At 36.5% G+C, this 17,647-nt stretch overlaps 1 protein-coding gene across 2 annotated transcripts; it reads right to left on the bottom strand.

The window, feature by feature from the left end:
- Nucleotides 1–458: 458 nt before the first annotated feature.
- LOC109079932 (CTD small phosphatase-like protein) lies at nucleotides 459–16,053 on the bottom strand. 2 transcript variants are annotated; one of them, XM_042718111.1, is made up of 8 exons: nucleotides 15,325–16,053; nucleotides 11,196–11,356; nucleotides 10,918–10,950; nucleotides 8,228–8,329; nucleotides 6,287–6,343; nucleotides 4,819–4,911; nucleotides 3,898–4,083; nucleotides 459–2,628 (listed from the first exon to the last, which is right to left on the bottom strand). In XM_042718111.1, the coding sequence occupies exons 1-8, from the start codon at nucleotides 15,398–15,400 to the stop codon at nucleotides 2,503–2,505; spliced, it is 834 nt and encodes a 277-aa protein (XP_042574045.1). In that variant the 5' UTR covers nucleotides 15,401–16,053; the 3' UTR covers nucleotides 459–2,502. The 2 variants fall into 2 exon arrangements, with proteins under 2 accessions (XP_042574045.1, XP_042574046.1); XM_042718112.1 differs by lacking the exon at nucleotides 10,918–10,950 and having other exon boundaries at nucleotides 15,325–16,050.
- Between the last annotated feature and the right edge of the window lie 1,594 nt (nucleotides 16,054–17,647).

Below are 17,647 nucleotides of genomic sequence, written 5' to 3'. Positions count from 1 at the left end.
ACACTTGGTTTCACATCTATAAGACCGAAAGAGAGAGCTCTACTAGTGTGGACATCCGGTCCACGTGAAATGGTAACATCACAGAACTTCCTATTGAACAGCAGATAATTTGAGAATTGGATGACATTAGCATTATTTGAAAGAGTATCACAGTCTGAAACTTTTTAAAACATGCTTTGAAATCATGCTGGAGAACATGATCATCAGGATTTACACAAACCTGTAGAGTTTATATAGCTATTAAGGGACAAACCACATTCTCAGACATTCAAAATCCAGGTTTTAAATTCATGTGTTTATAATCATAAAACCAAAAGCTAGTCTAAAATGTCTCAACCAACCATTTAAGATATAACAAAACACACTTTGCGAGCTGACGTGCTTTGGAGAAAAAGTAACACCTGAGATACTGAACTTCAAGTACATGCAATATAAAATAAGTCAAAAAAGTCGTTGTGTTGTTTTTAAAAAGGTGCTTTAATATAACATGTCAGAGTCCGGAAGAAAACTTACGACAACCATGAATCAATTCAGCTTGAAATATACTCCAAACATCAGCACTGTACAGCCTCTCTGAACTGATTTCAAACCCCCTGTGGACCATTTAAAGTGTCCGTATGGCTTACTAAAAAAAAAAAAAAAATCGATAAAGACAATAAGGCATAATTTAATAGAATGTGCAGACTTGAGATATTTAAGTGACAACACAAAACCAAAGTGTTTTAAAAACAGCACCTGACTGTTTAGTTGTGAAAAACAGCGAAAAACCAAAGCAAACAACAACTGAGCACAACCAAAAGTGTTTTAACGCTTCCAGATCACCAGGACTCCACGGTGTTCACAGAAAAAGGTGAAATGTGCACATGTGAAATGTATTGTTTGACAATTCGAAATAAAACCTATAAATACTAGCAAGCCAAATATCCAGTCAGTCTGGAAGATCGACGCTGACGACTGACGAGAGGCTGTACAGCACGTCAACAAGCGTGGGCTAACATAAGCATGCATCTCAAATACTGACAGAAGACCATAAACGTGAGAATGAATCGCTCTCCGTCACCTGCCACAGAACAGGATGAAGAGAGCGATAGAGAGAGGTAGACGATGAAAGACTGAGGGGAGGGGGAGGGGGAAAGAGGACAACATGTAGTGACCGAACTGTGACGTGGCGGACTCTGGGCAGAGAGCGGTTATTGCCTGCTCCTCACGTCTTAGGCACTGCGGTGATGGAGAGTCTGCACAGCTTGCGCATTACACTTTCAAAGCCCCCACTGGGACAAAAGGGCTTCGTTTAGCTTTGCAAGAGGACAAGAGAAAACCCTTCAGGCCCTACCGCGTCCGTTCTGCTCTGGCACATGCTGCACAGCGCTCTAGTCCCTGGGCTGGTACTGGTGGTACCCTACAGGGAGGTCTTTTGTAGTGTAGTATACAGTGGTAGCAGCAGCAGGGTATGATTTTAAACAAGTCGAAACTAATCCAAAAAATATATAAAGATGATGGACCTGGACCTGTACCAATTCGCAAGAAATCAAGACTCAAACAATAAAAGATTTAAAAACGATAAAAGGGATAGATTTGCAGTTGTGCATCCTGGTTTCCATAAAGGACACTTCCCCTTTAAAAACGATTAGCGGGGAACAACTGCACTGTCTACGCTACTTCACCAAAGGCATTCGAATCAACGTAACGTTCCAAAAAACGACTAGCGGCTAAAATTCTGTTTTTGAAATGTCCAAACATTTGTCTCCAGCACCAATATTAGCATCGGGCCTGTTCGCTGAAAACGAAACGTACTTCAGCATCAGATTGCGAGACAAATATTAGCGATTGGCACGATTTAAGGGGTTAGTTGGCAAAAAAAAGGCTGTGGTATGTGAGACGAGTAACCTAACAAGTGCAAATGCATTGCTTTGCTCTTAGAAAACAAACTAAACATATACAAGTCTAGATAATAGTCTATATAATGGCACAAGCTAAAGCAAAATCGAAAACAAAAGGAACACGAGAAGAACAGAAAATGGAGACGTGTACCCAGCTTTACATAATTAAAAATCTCTGGCCTCTGTTACAGTGCTTTTATAAAAAGAGTCTCACCTGCCTCCGTTTTAAAGCATATAATTCTTGAAAAGATTAGGTTCTCTTGTGTACAAAATGTTCATTTCCCGAATAAAAATGACATTCAAAAAAGGCACTTTGTTGGGTTGGAGAGGAAACCCCACAGTCCTTTAACCCTACGGATTTCTACCTGCATAGCAACACCTCAGAGAATGGTTATGACTTGGATATTTCGTTTCAAAAAAGGGAAAGAAAAAGTAGTTGAATTTTTGGTTTATCATAAGCACTTTTCAAAAGAGAAATATTTGAGTGTCCATTAAATGTTCAGAGTCTGTTTATATCCTGGTGTGCGTGTCCTGGTGGTATAGGTGAGGTGAGGACTGCAGGCTGGAGGAGAGAGGAGAGAGGAGCTGGGAGCGGTAGGACTCGCACTGGCCCCTCAGCCTGCTACCTGCCCCTCAGGTTCTGCAGAACACCGTACACGTCCTCCTCTTTACTCAGTCCCTCAAAGAAAGGCAGCAGGTCCCGGAGCTCCGTGTCATTCATGTCATCAAACCACGACTGCACGGGAACCCACAAGACATACACACACAGTTATTATCTGACATGGTCTAATAATCACATTCGTGTTATGACATGTTTTTGGTCCAAAATCTTGATTCACATAACTGTATGTTCCACAACAAATATTGCTGGACATCTGTCACATTGTGAAGCAATTTCACTTTCAGTGTTACGACGGAAAAAAATACTGCCTCAGTGTACTGAGTTGTACTGGTTTTTACAGACAGTGTAAATTGCTGCTGAAACCAAAGTAGATCCTAAATAAAACAAAAAAGAACAAGGATGGGAACAAAGAAATGTATCAGAGTTCAGTTTCTGATTCTTATGATTCTGGTTCCATAACGATTCTTTTGGCTCTTTAGATGCAGAAAAAATGGTGGGTTGGGGAATGCAGTATCCAAATTATAAGATCATTAAAATAATTAATTTTTATCATATATAAATGGTTCCCACTTTATATTAAGTGGATTTAACTACAAATCATTATGTATTACATATAAATATTAATTTATAAATCTTTACAATATAAAATGGATAATAGTAAAATCTTTTTTTTTCAATACACAATACAATATGAAAATGTGTAATATTCATAATAAAATTTCTGAAAAAAAATAAGTGATATGCTGAGCCTTTTAAGTTAAATTAAATGACAAAAAAATATATAAAAATAAAATATGTATTTAAAATATATAAATAAAATACAAATATTGAATCAACTTTAAAAAAATGTGCAAAAGTTGCATTTTAAAAAGTGCATACTTATTTACATTTAAAAAGGTGGATACTAATTCTACTCACTTATTTGAGGCAAATTCTTTTTCTAAAATATCTATAACAATGTGTACAGTATGGTGTACATTAAAGGTACACTATGCAATTTTGGAGTTTGAAATAAAACTGAAAGTGTGGTAAAGACATGGTTTGTTTTTTCACGATTAATAATATATATTTTTTTATTAATGAAAATTTAATTCATTAGTATAGCTTTACTATACATTGTCATATGATAACCAGTTTTACCATATTAACCAGTTTGGGTCTAAAGCAGAACATAACAGCAATTGTACGCTGTGTGTGTTTAATTCACTAACAAGATTAATTTGGACGACTACATTGGCTGAGCTGTATGGTCGTGATTCGCTAAAACAATCTGTCTCATAAGAGTTCATCGTGACTCTGAATGTCATGTTTATGTTTTTTTTCCCACTTCTATATAAGTGTAAGAGTAACCAAACTGTGGTTTAGTTAACCGTTTCATCAGCATTCAAAACTCACAGCATTTTCAGGATGGAAAATGTAGGAAGCAGGGGAGTTGTCCACAATGATGACGTTCCTGAGCTCTCTCCCGAGCCGACTAAGGTCTTTAACATAGTTCCCTCTGTGGAAAACACAGGACTCCCTGAAGAGTCTCACCCGAAACACGCCCCACTGGTCCAGCAGGTCAGCCACCGGATCAGCATACTGAAGCACACACAGACACGACAAACACTTACAAACAAGTTAAAGGAGGACCTTTCAAGCTGCTCATGCACTGATTAAACAGTCAAGTCACTGTAGAATCATCCAGCTGCTCCCTGCAACGAATACAAATAGAAAACAGAGAAAAAGCAAGCTGCTAGGGCAACGCAACACTATTTCCATGTCTATGCAAACAAAAACCTCTACATAGAGGACTCTAAGGAAACCTACAAACCACAGTCAGATATGTGCCTCTCAGTAAGAAAGCTTGCTATTAAAGCCAATGAGCCATTATGTTCTCGATATAACAGACACGGAAGCAACCAAGACACGAGATCTAAACTACTTTCTTAACAGCTAATGTGTCACTAAAAGCTATGAGAAGAACAAAACACATCGGCTACAGATACGGCGACAAATGAAACTTCACAGCGTATCGAAAAGCGGCCAAATGTGAGCGTTCAAAGGTGAAGGCAGCAGCGACTGTAACTACTGGTACATGGCACGCATTCTGGAAGAGTCACAGTTGCCATAGAGACACTTACCCATGCATTAGCGGCTAAAACAAACGCAGGCCACACAGAGACAGAGAGGGGGGTCAGATATTAGCAGAGCAGGTATGAATCAACACCCACCCAGCAGGGGTGTATCACAGTATTTTCTCCCTTAAATACTGCGGAGTCTTTTGACATGTTTGTTGACATTAAGTGAGTCGGTGTCGTAGTGTGGTGGACGAACCTTGGCTAGACTGGCTGTGAAAAGCACACATTCAAACAGCTCGCCCATTTTCTGCAGGAACTCATCAACGTGAGGTCTTTTGAGCACATACACCTATGAAGGGGAGATATTGTGATACACAGAGCCATTTAAGTCAGTTTAAATCATATCAAAGTGCTCATAACACATTAAATCGTTATAAAACAATATAATATAAAATACAATATTATACATAATGCAGTAAAGGGATAAACAGCTATTTAAGTACATTTTAAAGGATAATAAATGTTCACTTTTTTTTTAATATATTAACTAATACAATTTTGAACAATTTAAGTCTAAACACATCTAACGCATTTTCATAATATATTTACTAATTATTAAATATAATCCTTACAAATCTCTAATATTTATAAAACCATACACTATAAAATATGAAAATGCATATAAAACATTTTTATATTTACAAAACAAAATGTACACAAATATAGTAATACACAGAGCATTTTAAGTTCATTCAAATGATAAACTGAATCTTTATAATCTACATAAATATTTATGAAACAATACTTAGGCAATAATGTAATACATTTACATAATACATATAATGATAAAATTTCCAAAACCAAAAAATATAATATTGAGACATTTAAGTTCATTTTAAATGATAAACTGAATCTTTATAAATCTTTATAATTTATAACACATAATAGTTCAATCTTTTTTAAACAATACGCTACAAAACATTATATAAAAATAATACATTTTCACAATATTAAAAATTGTGAAACAAAAAATATAAGTCATACATTGAGCCATTTAAGTTAATTTAAATGCTAAATTGAATATTTATATATTATCTGTATTATGTGTTATTATAATATATAACACATAATAAGTGAAATCCTTTTTAAACAAACTAGAAAATATAATATAAAAATGTATAATATATCTCCATAATAAACATAATAATAAAATGACAAAACAAAAAAATAAGTGATACGCTGAGCCATTTAAGTTTATTTAAATGACTAATTTAATCTTTGTCATCTTTATAAATCTTAATAAAATAAATTACAATACTAGTACATCATCATAAAACAAAAATACACCATAACATATAATGTAGCAATATAACATAATAACAATATAATACAATGGAAGTCATTTTCTTGTTCTTCAATGTGAATGCTCAAAGAAACACAAATCCAGCACAGATGATTTGCATCAGCTCCATGAAGACAAACGACTGCCACCTAGTGCAAGTAATCATGAATAGGCCTCCCAGGACAGACAGCCTATCCTGGATTACTTGAACAAGGGAACAGCCACTCAGCCACCACTTCATCTAATCAAGTTGACACTGACATAAAACACATAACTGCTACAGAATACACTAGAGCATTTATAATTGCTCAAACCTTCACATCTTCAGCAATCTGATGTCAGTGTAATATGAAACCAGCACATGTTTCCATTACTACTGTACCTGATGCACCGTGCCATCGATCTCCACTGGGACGATGAAATCAGCGTTGCTAATGGGCTGCGAGAAAGAAACAAACAACACAGACAAGTTATGATCTGACTAAACCCACCCAAACCTAAGTAAATAAAGCAGATATTACATTGAAAACTAAACCCTTGTTTTATCGCAAGCATTGCATCACTCAGACTCATGAAATCCATCTTTACAAATACAGAATATTTAAATACCCAGAATAAACCATATCAGGTTGCATTAATCTATTAATTATAAAATTCTTATCACTACTCAGCCAGTTGTATCACCAGATTCTACAAAAAATAACATCTTTTGGGGGCTTCTCACGGTTTGTGTCACACACAATTATTCAACATCATCCCAAACAACAAACATGACAGTTGCTAATGTGCATTTTCTGTGAATCATAACTTCTCTCATGCTTTGTCTTTCTTATAGTTAAAATGAATCCTCAAGTGACCTTTTAAGTCACATTTACTACATCCAAATATTACATAACAAACTAACAACAGCTGATAAACGCAATCAGATATTATTGATTTGTGATAAGCTCTATTTACATATCTTTTGCATAAGCAAAATGACAGTGCAGTGATAACAAACAGCAGAGGGCGTCTGTGCTCTTTCAACGCAAGCCTGCCTAATCAAATATTAATAATCTCTTGTGAGGGAGGTTTGAGAACTGCACACCTCAAATATTTGTCCTTAGCATGACAAATCAATGGAGCTCAAGGCAACATTACCCCGCAAAGCCTGACATATGAAACAGTCCGATTTTGAGCAGTTTCAGCCTTAAAAAAAAAAAAAATCTTATTTCGTATATCAGGCTTTTATAGCTCATGCTGTATGACTCAGATTCTTTTTGTTTATTCAGAGGCCCAAAATATGTAATTTTGTGCAGTTCCTAACTTACTAATATTTATATGGCCAACATTGCGAGTTTATTTGTATATTTGGCGATATATGTTTATGGATTATAAAGTAAACAGAAGTTGCTTCAGATCAGTAAGTGTTTAATCTTGAAATATTACCATCAATATAAAATTGATATTGTTTACTTTATAAAAATCATTCAGGATTTCACAGCAGAAAGACACGTGTAAGGCGACCTAAAGTGGGATGTTTTAGATTGATACTAAAATGTCTTTTACTTGCTAAAAAGTGTGAACTATCAATCAGATGGCAAAAGGCACGTAGTCTACTAGACTGCATACAACAGGTTTTTCAGCAAAGTTCTGATCATGTTGATAATTTAGAGGCCATAAAATTGTGTATTAATATGATACATTTGGTTTTAAAGGATTAAAACTCATTTATAAACAAACTACCCCATATCGGTGATATTTTAGTATCATTAAGATATTATTATATTATAGTTTTATTAATATTTTGATTGTTTTATTTTCTGTTTTCATTTTCATTTTACTTAATACTTTAATTTTGTGCGTTTTTGTCATTTTTATTTTTTTTGTGTCTACATAGTTCTTATTAAATTTTATTTAAGTTTTAATTTTAGCTATGAAGTTAATTAAAATGAGAAGTTTATTTTATTACAAGTAACAATTTTTTTTACAGTTTTAATCTTAGTTTCAGTTTTAGTTAACCATAAAAACCCTGCCCTGCACTAAATTTCGGAGCTTCATGCACAGATCAAGAGGCTGAAAAGCCCAATACTGAGTTTCACAATCAGTGTTGCTCTTCATCTCTCCTCCTACTAGCAGCAGAGACAAATGAGCCCTGACTGGGCCGTCACAAAGCATCACAGGAAGCTCTGCCCGCATACATGTATATCCCTAACGCAAAATAGGTCACAGTGGGTCACAGTCACTGAGCAAATTACAGATAGAAGCCACAGTCACACTGCATCTGCAGTCCATCCCTGGCTGTTTCTGAACTAACTTCTATAGGCAATAACTGATGAATTACCTTAAACGAGCTGTGCACCAGAGTCTCATCCAAGTCTATCACCACACACTTCTTCCCATAGTCATTTATGTTAACCTCGGGGAGGAGGTACTTCTCTGGAGGCTGTGGAAATGTAAAACAGAGAGAGCAAACATGATGAACAAGGAGCAACGTCAGAGAAATGAGACGGGAGGTTAAACCGCAACGTGTTAGACCATTATCAAGCGAAATTAGCAGACATATAGAAGAAAAGCAGCACAGTTCCCAACCATCTACACATTTCCTCTGGAAACTGTAAGGGACAGCTTTGGGCATTTTAGGAAGTGTGTTTCCTGAGCTGCACAGATGACGCTCATGCAGTAACATCCCAGGCTCTTCCGAGCGGAAGAGGAAAGGATTACGGCCGTGCGTGGGATTAATCAGAGATGCAGGATGGTAAGGTTAGAGAGTGAGAGAGTGACTTCAGCACTGGCTGCCTGTATGAAATCCCATCACTTTATTTATAAGCTACGGGTGAATGGGTCCCTCTCTTGATCCAGTTTTCTAATCCTCGCTGCACCGTCTCAATACAAGCAGAGGCAATCTTGTTATGGAGGGAGGCAGTATGCTGTCGAGTCCATCTAATCTAAATCCCTGTCTGTTTAATGGGATGAATCAAGTTTAGGAGGAACCGCTGGGGTGCAGTCATGATCCTGGTCCGAACTGCTGAATGAACACAGAAAGAAACTAGAACACTTACATTCCAGCTTGATGCGTCTTCCTAGTCAGTACACAAACAACGGTACAGCAAATCATGCAGCAGAAACGTAATTGTGGGGTTACTAAAATCTTGTGAGGAAATCATTAAGGATCATGAGATCTGGACTTAGAGATTAACAGCGGAAGAGATGCGCTACACCCTTTTAAATGAACCTTTTAAATGAAGAAGTGAACCTTTTAAATGAAGAAGTGTCATATTTTTACTTTCATCAATATTACAACATAAGAAAAAAAAATGCAAGGAAGCTACTTGTAGGTTGATTTTCAACAAGGTGCAAACCAAGACTTGAAGGGATAGTTCACCCATGATTTACTCACCCTCAAGCCTGAAGATTTGGATACGAATACTATCGGAGTTGTATTTAAAAATTTCCGGCCTCTCCCAAGATTTATAATGGCATTGAATGGCTGTTGATCTTCAATAGTCCAATAGAAGTACAATAAAACACATTCATCCATCATAAAAAGTGCTCCACACAGCTCCGGGGGGTTAATAAAGGCCTCCTGAAGTGAATTGATGCATTTGTGTAAAAAACACATTGGTCCTACAGCATTCGATGGACCGCCACTCTCCCGTGTACACTCGTATGACAGTTAGCAGAAGCTAGAGATTACACTTTAGGAAGTTTTAAATATGGATATTTTTCTTACACAATCGCATTGATTAGCTTCAGGAAGCCTTTTTAACCCCTGTAGCACTTTTTAATGATGGACTGGAGCAGATTATTGGACTTCTATTGGACTACTGAATATCAACAACCATTATTAAACTTGGAAGAGCCAGGATATTTTTTAATATAACTCCAATTGCATTCTTCTGAGAGAAGAAAGTCATCTACAACTAGGATGGCTTGAGTAATGCCAAACGGAGTCATTTTCATTTTGGGGTGAACTATCGCTTTAACAATAAGGCTGGCCTAGTTGACAGATTTTTTAATCTAACTGATATCTGTACACTACCATTCAAACGTTTGGGGTCGGTATTTATCAATTTAAAAAGTATTAAAAGTATACATTTCTTTCATTTTTTTTTAAATCTTACTGACCCCCAAATACTGAACTTTCATTGCAAATTATAAGGCTTTGTTGAATTCTCCAATAAAAAAAAATTCTTTTTAGTCACTTTGGATAACAGTGCCTACTAAATGATTAAATATAAATTGGTTTTTTCAATTGATTAATCACGATTAATCACATCCAAAATAAAAGTTTTGTTTACATAATATATGTATGTGTACAGGGTATATTTATTATGTATATATAAATACACACACATAAATTATATATTTAGAAAATATTTGCATGTATATACATTTTATATTTTATATTCTTATATTTTACATTATAGCAAATATATTTAATATATAAACATAACATATTCTTCTTAAATATATACATGCATGTGTGTGTATTTATATATACATAATAAATATACACAGTATACACACATATATTATGTAAACAAAACTTTTATTTTGGATGTGATTAATCGTGATTAATCATTGACAGCCCTAGGCTTTGTTGAATTCTCCAATAAAAAAAAATTCTTTTTAGTCACTTTGGATAACAGTGCCTAATAAATGATTAATGTTTTTTTGTTTGTTTGTTTTTGCTCAGCAGCACCTTTAAACAGACTAGATTACAGTGGAAACTCACTTGCATTATCAAATCAGAAGCAGTCATACTCCTAATAGTTAAAAAGCAGGAGGGTGGGCACAGCCAACACATGTTGAAAATGCCTTAACCTATAATTGTGTGGAAAAACGTTAGGCTTTCCAGGCGCCTCAGAAGTAGTATAATATACAGTGCATGCAAGCATCCATCAGGCAAAGTGCATCACTGTCCACAGAGTCACTCCAAAATTGGATTCGAGTGTACAGTGGTGCGGCGCTCCATGCGGCATGCGAGAGCACACAGACAGACGGCACGGAGTGGAGTGGAATCATACATACACTGGGGATAGGGATGACCTCAACCTGGTCACACTGGGACATGAGAGATGAACAAACAAACAGGAGAGGAAATGAGGTGCTGAACCACAAGACAAATGGACAATAATTCAGACAAATGTGATGCACAGAAAAAGAGAGAGAGAGAGTTGTGATGACTTCTATTTAACATCAGCAAACCACACATGACGCTGAGACACAGAAGCAGAGGTCTCTGAATCAATACACATCTGACTGACTGCAATCACTCCCTGTGGAAAGAGGATGTTTGGGCGTCTCACCTTTGGTGGAGCTCCGTTCTCCTCCACAGGTGAAGGCAGAGGGCTGCTGTTGTTGTTGGGGGTGGCGGGGGGCTCAGCATCGTAACTTCTCAGACAGCAGAACAATGAGCTGAAGATGCTGCGAGTCCTCTTCTTCTTCAGACTGCTGTTAGACAGCGAAACTGACAAAAGAGTGCACAGAGAGAATATACTGAACATGGTTTAAAACACATGACTGCAATAATAATTTACTAGGCATGCATTATTTATTTCAGGTTGCGTTTATAATGAATTCATGTCATTTAGGTCCCCCCCCCCAATTCAAACAGTTAACTTTTTACTGTACATCAATGATTTGATTGATTAAACTTCTGATATTTACAATAATACCACACCTGTTACTAGACAATAGCATTTTTTTATTTTGAAAAACACTTAAATTATCTCTTTAACCATTTTATGGTTATTTTTATGGTCACCCGCCATAACGTGAAAACGTATTAACTAATATAACACCAAAAAATGTATGCACAATAGTGTCCAACAGTCTGGGGTCAGTATGATATTTTTAATGTTTGTGAAAGAAGTATTTTATGTTCAAGACTGCATTTATTTGATCAAACATACAGTTAAATTGTAAAATTTAAAATAACTGTTTTTTTATTTGAATATTATTTTAAAGTGCAATTTATTACTTTGATGGCAAAACTGAATTGCAGTCATCAATGTCACATAATCCTTCACAAATTCTTCTATACAGCTTTGTGGAAAACATGACATTTTTTTCAGATTCTCTGATGAATAGAAATTTCAAAAACAGTATTTAGGCCAATTTGAACAACTTTTTTTGCAACATTTTAAATGTCTTTACTATCATTTTTGATCAATTTAATTGTTTTTTTTCTTTCTTTAGTTGTTCGTTGTTTTTTTTCTTTTATTTTTTTTGTGTACTAATTGGGGGTGGATTTGAGTGTTTATATTGATACATATATAGGCCATGATATTGGTCATCGATGGTCAGTTTATATATGGCCCATAAAGTTTAAAAACACTTTTTAGGACACTGGTGGTGGAATGTCTGAACACCCTTTAGGAAAATGGCTTTCTCCCAGTGCAGGATGTGACTTGGGCTCTTTAATTACACGTCCAGACGATTACAACTGATTATGGACAGGCTTTACACCAACACACTGCACAACATCAAAGACCCTCACGGTTCTCCTCTCTTCATTCACACACACACTAATAATAATCTGCCTTCATTCCAGCGCCACGGTGGAGGCTCTAAATGTTAACACTGAGGTCACCAGCAAGTAAAGGCCCTTTAAAAATAGTGACAAGCAGGGGAAAAAAAAAATGAAACTAGAACCCACTTGCTTACAAACCCCACCCCGTCCCCTTTAGGCTCCTAAACCCTCATCCCTCCACTCATTGGCTGCCAAATCCAGCACCATTTTAAGGGACAGAGGCTATTTTCCCTCATTCCTGAAGCTTCAGTGACGACTTCAGAGGCATTGGGAGAGAGGGAATATTTGAGGGAGAAAGGGAAGAAGAGAGGAGGGGCAGCAGCAAGGGAGGAGGAGCTAAGAAAATGAACAGCCTATGGGAGCCGTGCATTCCTCTCCCGCCCCTTTAGCCATCTCAAAGCTTCAGCCGAACATCTCGTGCTTTTCTTCTCCAAATTTCAAAAACGCTGCAATACTTTACACCCAAATTAAGTATAATAAAAACCTTATGCCCTATCAAATGCGTCACAAATTATGACAACTGGAAAGATTCCGCTGACATTTACAACTTCAAGTGGACTTTCAATAGTTTTGATGGAGAAAGCAACTTCTAAATATGTATTACGAGCTGTTATTTTCTTTTCAAAGGATGGGATCCTTTTTCATAAGTGGGAGGACAGCAGCTTGGCTTCACTCAGGAATACTGTACGAGTTGAGATGTCAGAAAGCATGTACAGCATCATGCTTTGAGGTGTAAAAACACACATCTTGATATCTACTGACTAGCTGTTGCAATGAGAGCGTCTTTGCAATTCCACAACAGAGACCTAAACACAAAAGGAAAAAAACACACATCTGTCTGTAATCTTGTTTTTTAATCGCCTTTAAAAGATAGAGTAATAAAGAGTAAAAATCTAGACTACAAAAGCTCCCAATGAGCAACTAGGCCTAGTTTTTATATAAAAGTATTTCCATATGCATTTCAAATAAATAAAAGAATAAAACGCAGTGAAGTGCAGAGAGTTTTACATAATTGTGGACAGAATGCAAAAAAGGTCCCTGTCAGGCAACGGGCCAGAGACATTGATCACTGCGGCGGACTCACTCAGATGCCATCAGAGCTGAAGGCATGAGAAGATGCAGCTGCCTTAAAAAATCTTGTAATTACTACTGACTTTAATTACTTCTGGCTTAATATTAATCTACATGTTGGAAAGACTCATTAATGGCTTTGAAGAGGGAGGCCTGGTCTGGATGAGATCAAGGCAGTATATGTAAGTCACAAAAGGCATTTAAAGTGTTGCCTAATAGGCCATCAAGAGCACAAGGACCATTTTAGACGGTTCAACTTTATTCTGTGCTGTTTTGAGAGCGCAGCTGTTGAAGAGCTTCTCTACTCAGCCACTCAGAGGTCAAAGGTAAAGTCCTGGAAGTGCTACATCCAAATATCTGCTGTCAGAGCCGGACATCCTCAGATGAGCAGCCAGAGACAGCCCTGCAAAACTGCCTTCATATAGCTGCATATCTCTACAGCAGAGACAGATGAACTCACTTTTCATTTTCTTCCAATCTTCATTTAAAATATTTAGATATTTAAGGCAGGATACTATAGGCACACCTATTGTTTTTTCATGCACTAGTCAATTTTATTTGAGCTATTTTGTTTTCATAGCTTTTTTATGCTATTTTTTTTACCTAATGGAAAGGAAACATCCTAAATACAGTGTTTATTTGAAAAACGTATTTATTTTTACTATACTTTATTCTATTTGTGATATTTTTACATGTTGTTTTCTCAATATTACTTTTTTCTCATGCACTGAGCCAGAAATATTTCATTTCACTTCAGTTACACCAAATTTTTCAGTTTTATTCCTATCAATATACTTACGATTTTTACAGAGAAGTGTGTTCTTATATCATTTGCCTAATTTATAGAACACTTAATTCCTAAACACATGGTGAAAATGTCTTTTTTTTCTCTGGCTGCTGACAGTATTTTCTGATTTATGGAATGATTAAATACAAAAAAACAAAATCACTCTGTTAAAAACCAATCTGTAAAAAAAAAAAAAAAAAAAAAAACAGAATAAACCAATAATTTTGAACCTGATGTTATCCAGTGTTCAGATTTATTTTGTGGATTTTTATGCAAATTAGTGCCAACATAATTACACAGTGCCTTATTTTCATAACATTTCAGAAAACTTGGTGTTATCTATTAGTTAAAATTAGTGCCATATTCGCCTGTGGTGTCTTGCTGTAATTTATATATTTATATATATATATATATATATATATATATATATATATATATATATATATATATATATATATATGTATATATATATATATCCCTCCTAACAACCTAAAGCATCACATAACTTACTTGTCCGTAGAGTAAAAAATAAATAAAATTGTAGGCAACTAAATAGCATACCTACTTAACTATTGCTGTTGCTGACTGGACTGAAAATAGAACAAATCAAAGTCCACTGCTTCTTAAAAACACACTAAATAAAACATGTGCCCTTTAAAGCACTCTACTTATGCAATTCTTCCTGAGCACTTCTGCCTCGTAACAGAAAGAAAACTCTCCATCCACATCACGGGCGACCGACGCTGACAGAGCCCAAAACTTTCGGTCTCCAGCAGTTCACACTGCGCCTTTACGACGACTCCGTTATATAAACACACACTCGGTCATCGTTTTGCATCAACAATAACACACTGTCATATAAACGCATATTAAAAGTTTTCAAAAACCGCCTCATTTTCACTTCTGTTCGCGCAAACAGTACTGAAATGCCTGAAATGTTTCTTGTCCGCGGACTGAGGCTCGCAGCGCGCTCGTTTAAAATGGTGGGTAGAGCTAACAAAACGCGCAACAGCGAGCAACCTGAACACACAAAAACACCTCTCACCTTTCTCAGCATTTGACGAGAGTATCTCCTCCTCCTTGGGGTTCGTAACCTGCGTTATTATGGACGTGTTGTCCATGGAAACGAGATGTTAGCTCCTTTTTCCAGCGAGTTCTGGCCGTGTCCGTGTCTCAGGTTGTGCTAGCAGCTAACGTTAGTCGAGTTAATGGCAGATCTCCAGCCAGCAGCAGACTGCTGTCGCTCAGGCTAGCGTGGGCGAACGGACTGCACCCGACCACTAATCTTTACGTTTTGTTGCATTAAAATACGCGTCGCGGACACACATTTGATCAATCAGTCCGTGCGGATGCGCATAACAAAACTCAGTCGCGCCAGCGCCGAATAGCTAACAAGTAGTTGAAGGCTGTATTGCTAATATAAGATAGCGTTAGCGAGCTGACCATGAAACATCCAAATGAAAGTTAGTCTGAATAAATGACCTGCGCGATGTCTGAACGCGTGCGTCTAAACTCCGGGAGCTATATCGGACAACACCGACATCTGTGCGCTTATGCGATCGTCAAAAACTGCCTCTTCATGTTTTCCCGTGTTTTCTGGTCTCTGCTTCCAATATGGTGACGGCGAGTGTTTGATATTCACGAGATAGAGCTGAGGAGCAGCAGGAGGAGGTATTTTCTGGGAACCCCCTCCCTTCTATTAAAAATAAAAGCACGGCCGGGGAGCACGCAGTCGCGCGATGACCGGAGTCCGTACAAAGTTGACCGATTTCTTCATCGACGCCTTAGAAACTCGACTGTGGAGCTTTGATATTTAATCACAAGTCAAAGTAAAATACACGAACCTTTGGTCTGGTTTATAGTTTTCAGCTCTGGTTCGTAATCATAAGAATGAAATGGGAGAATGCAGTAAGAGAAGAATAAGATTGACATTTAGAGATTCATCAGCTTACTTTATTGATTGTTTTGATTTCTTCCTACTGTTGTTTAATTTATATTGAGCAGCTTTAATATGCGAATAAAGAGTGAAATTCTACGCAATTTATAGTAAAGAAATGGGTATGGAATGTAAATAGGCATCTGCATCACACAAAATCCGGTAAAAATTTGCCTGTGCTTGTATTACAAAGCGGAAGCAGGCTATATATGTCTGCTCGTGAGGTTTAAATAGTTAAGGGCTTTCCCCATGCGCAGTTCATTTCACAACATCGCATGTCTCCATCTGCTGTTCAACGAAATTGTTGCAGTTTTGTAAAATAAATAAATTTCTTTCAAAGTTTGTGTTACGCATTGTTTGTGTTGTCTCGGTCTCTCCATGCTGTGTAAAAACTGAATAAAATAAAAACAAATAAATAAACAAACAATCGGGTCTGTATTTTATGCAGTGCCAGTAGGTGAATCCAATAGAAGAGCAAAACCTGAAGGCTATTAAGTCAGCACACATGAAACATAGCTACATTTTCAAGCATTTCCATGTTAACCAGTGCATTTTGTGTTTTCGTTTTTATTATATTTAAGTGTAAACTGATGAACCTATAAGGTATGTAACATTTATTTATTGTTATGTAATTATAGTTATCATAATGTATATTTTACATTCTTGAATCTTTGCTGCAAACTTCTTCTGTATGCATTTTAGGCATTTTAAACACTGTTTCAAATTGTGGGGCTGTAATCAATAGTTAAATCAGAGCAAATTGCATATAGAAGCACATTTTAAAATATGAATTTTTCCAAAAATGTCGACTTTCTATTAGTATAATTCAGGTCCTACCTTTACTCATATGGTGCGTTGCAAATTTTTGACAACCAAGAGTAACAGAATCATACTGAGGGAGAAAATGATGACTTGCTGATGATAATTTAAAGTGCTTTGAGAAGTGTCCATAACAAAAAAGGATGATAGATTATATTTGGTTGACTATATCAGTTTTGCTTTTCCTTTTATGCATTATAGCCTTCAGTTGGAACATTGCTACGGTGAAATTAAAATTGTTAATGCTTTTTAAATACATCAATTATGCCAATTGGGCTGTATTTATTTGTTAAAAAATACAGTAAAACATCTTTCAAAAACATTTAAAAGCCTTAAATATTCTGAACTTTTGGCCGCAAGAGTATTGCCAATGGCTGAAGTAAACAGATGGTTCATCTTCATTGGATTACACAAGGGACTGCTTGAAGACAGTACAGAACATCTACACACGGATCAGAAGATGACAAAAGAAGGGGTTTCTCCAGCCGGCCATGATGCACCTGTACCATGAAGCGCTCGTTCTTGAATCTGTGCGCCTTTTTGATTGACGGTTCTAGTGCCACCACCCCTCTGCAGTTTCAGTCCGGATTATAAATACACTCTCTACACCCCT

Source organism: Cyprinus carpio, chromosome B2 (assembly GCF_018340385.1).
Source record: "Cyprinus carpio isolate SPL01 chromosome B2, ASM1834038v1, whole genome shotgun sequence".
Classification (NCBI taxonomy): Eukaryota; Metazoa; Chordata; class Actinopteri; order Cypriniformes; family Cyprinidae; genus Cyprinus; species Cyprinus carpio.
The sequence above is the reverse complement of the archived record's forward strand: the minus strand, read 5'-3'. Positions and strand labels throughout refer to the sequence as shown.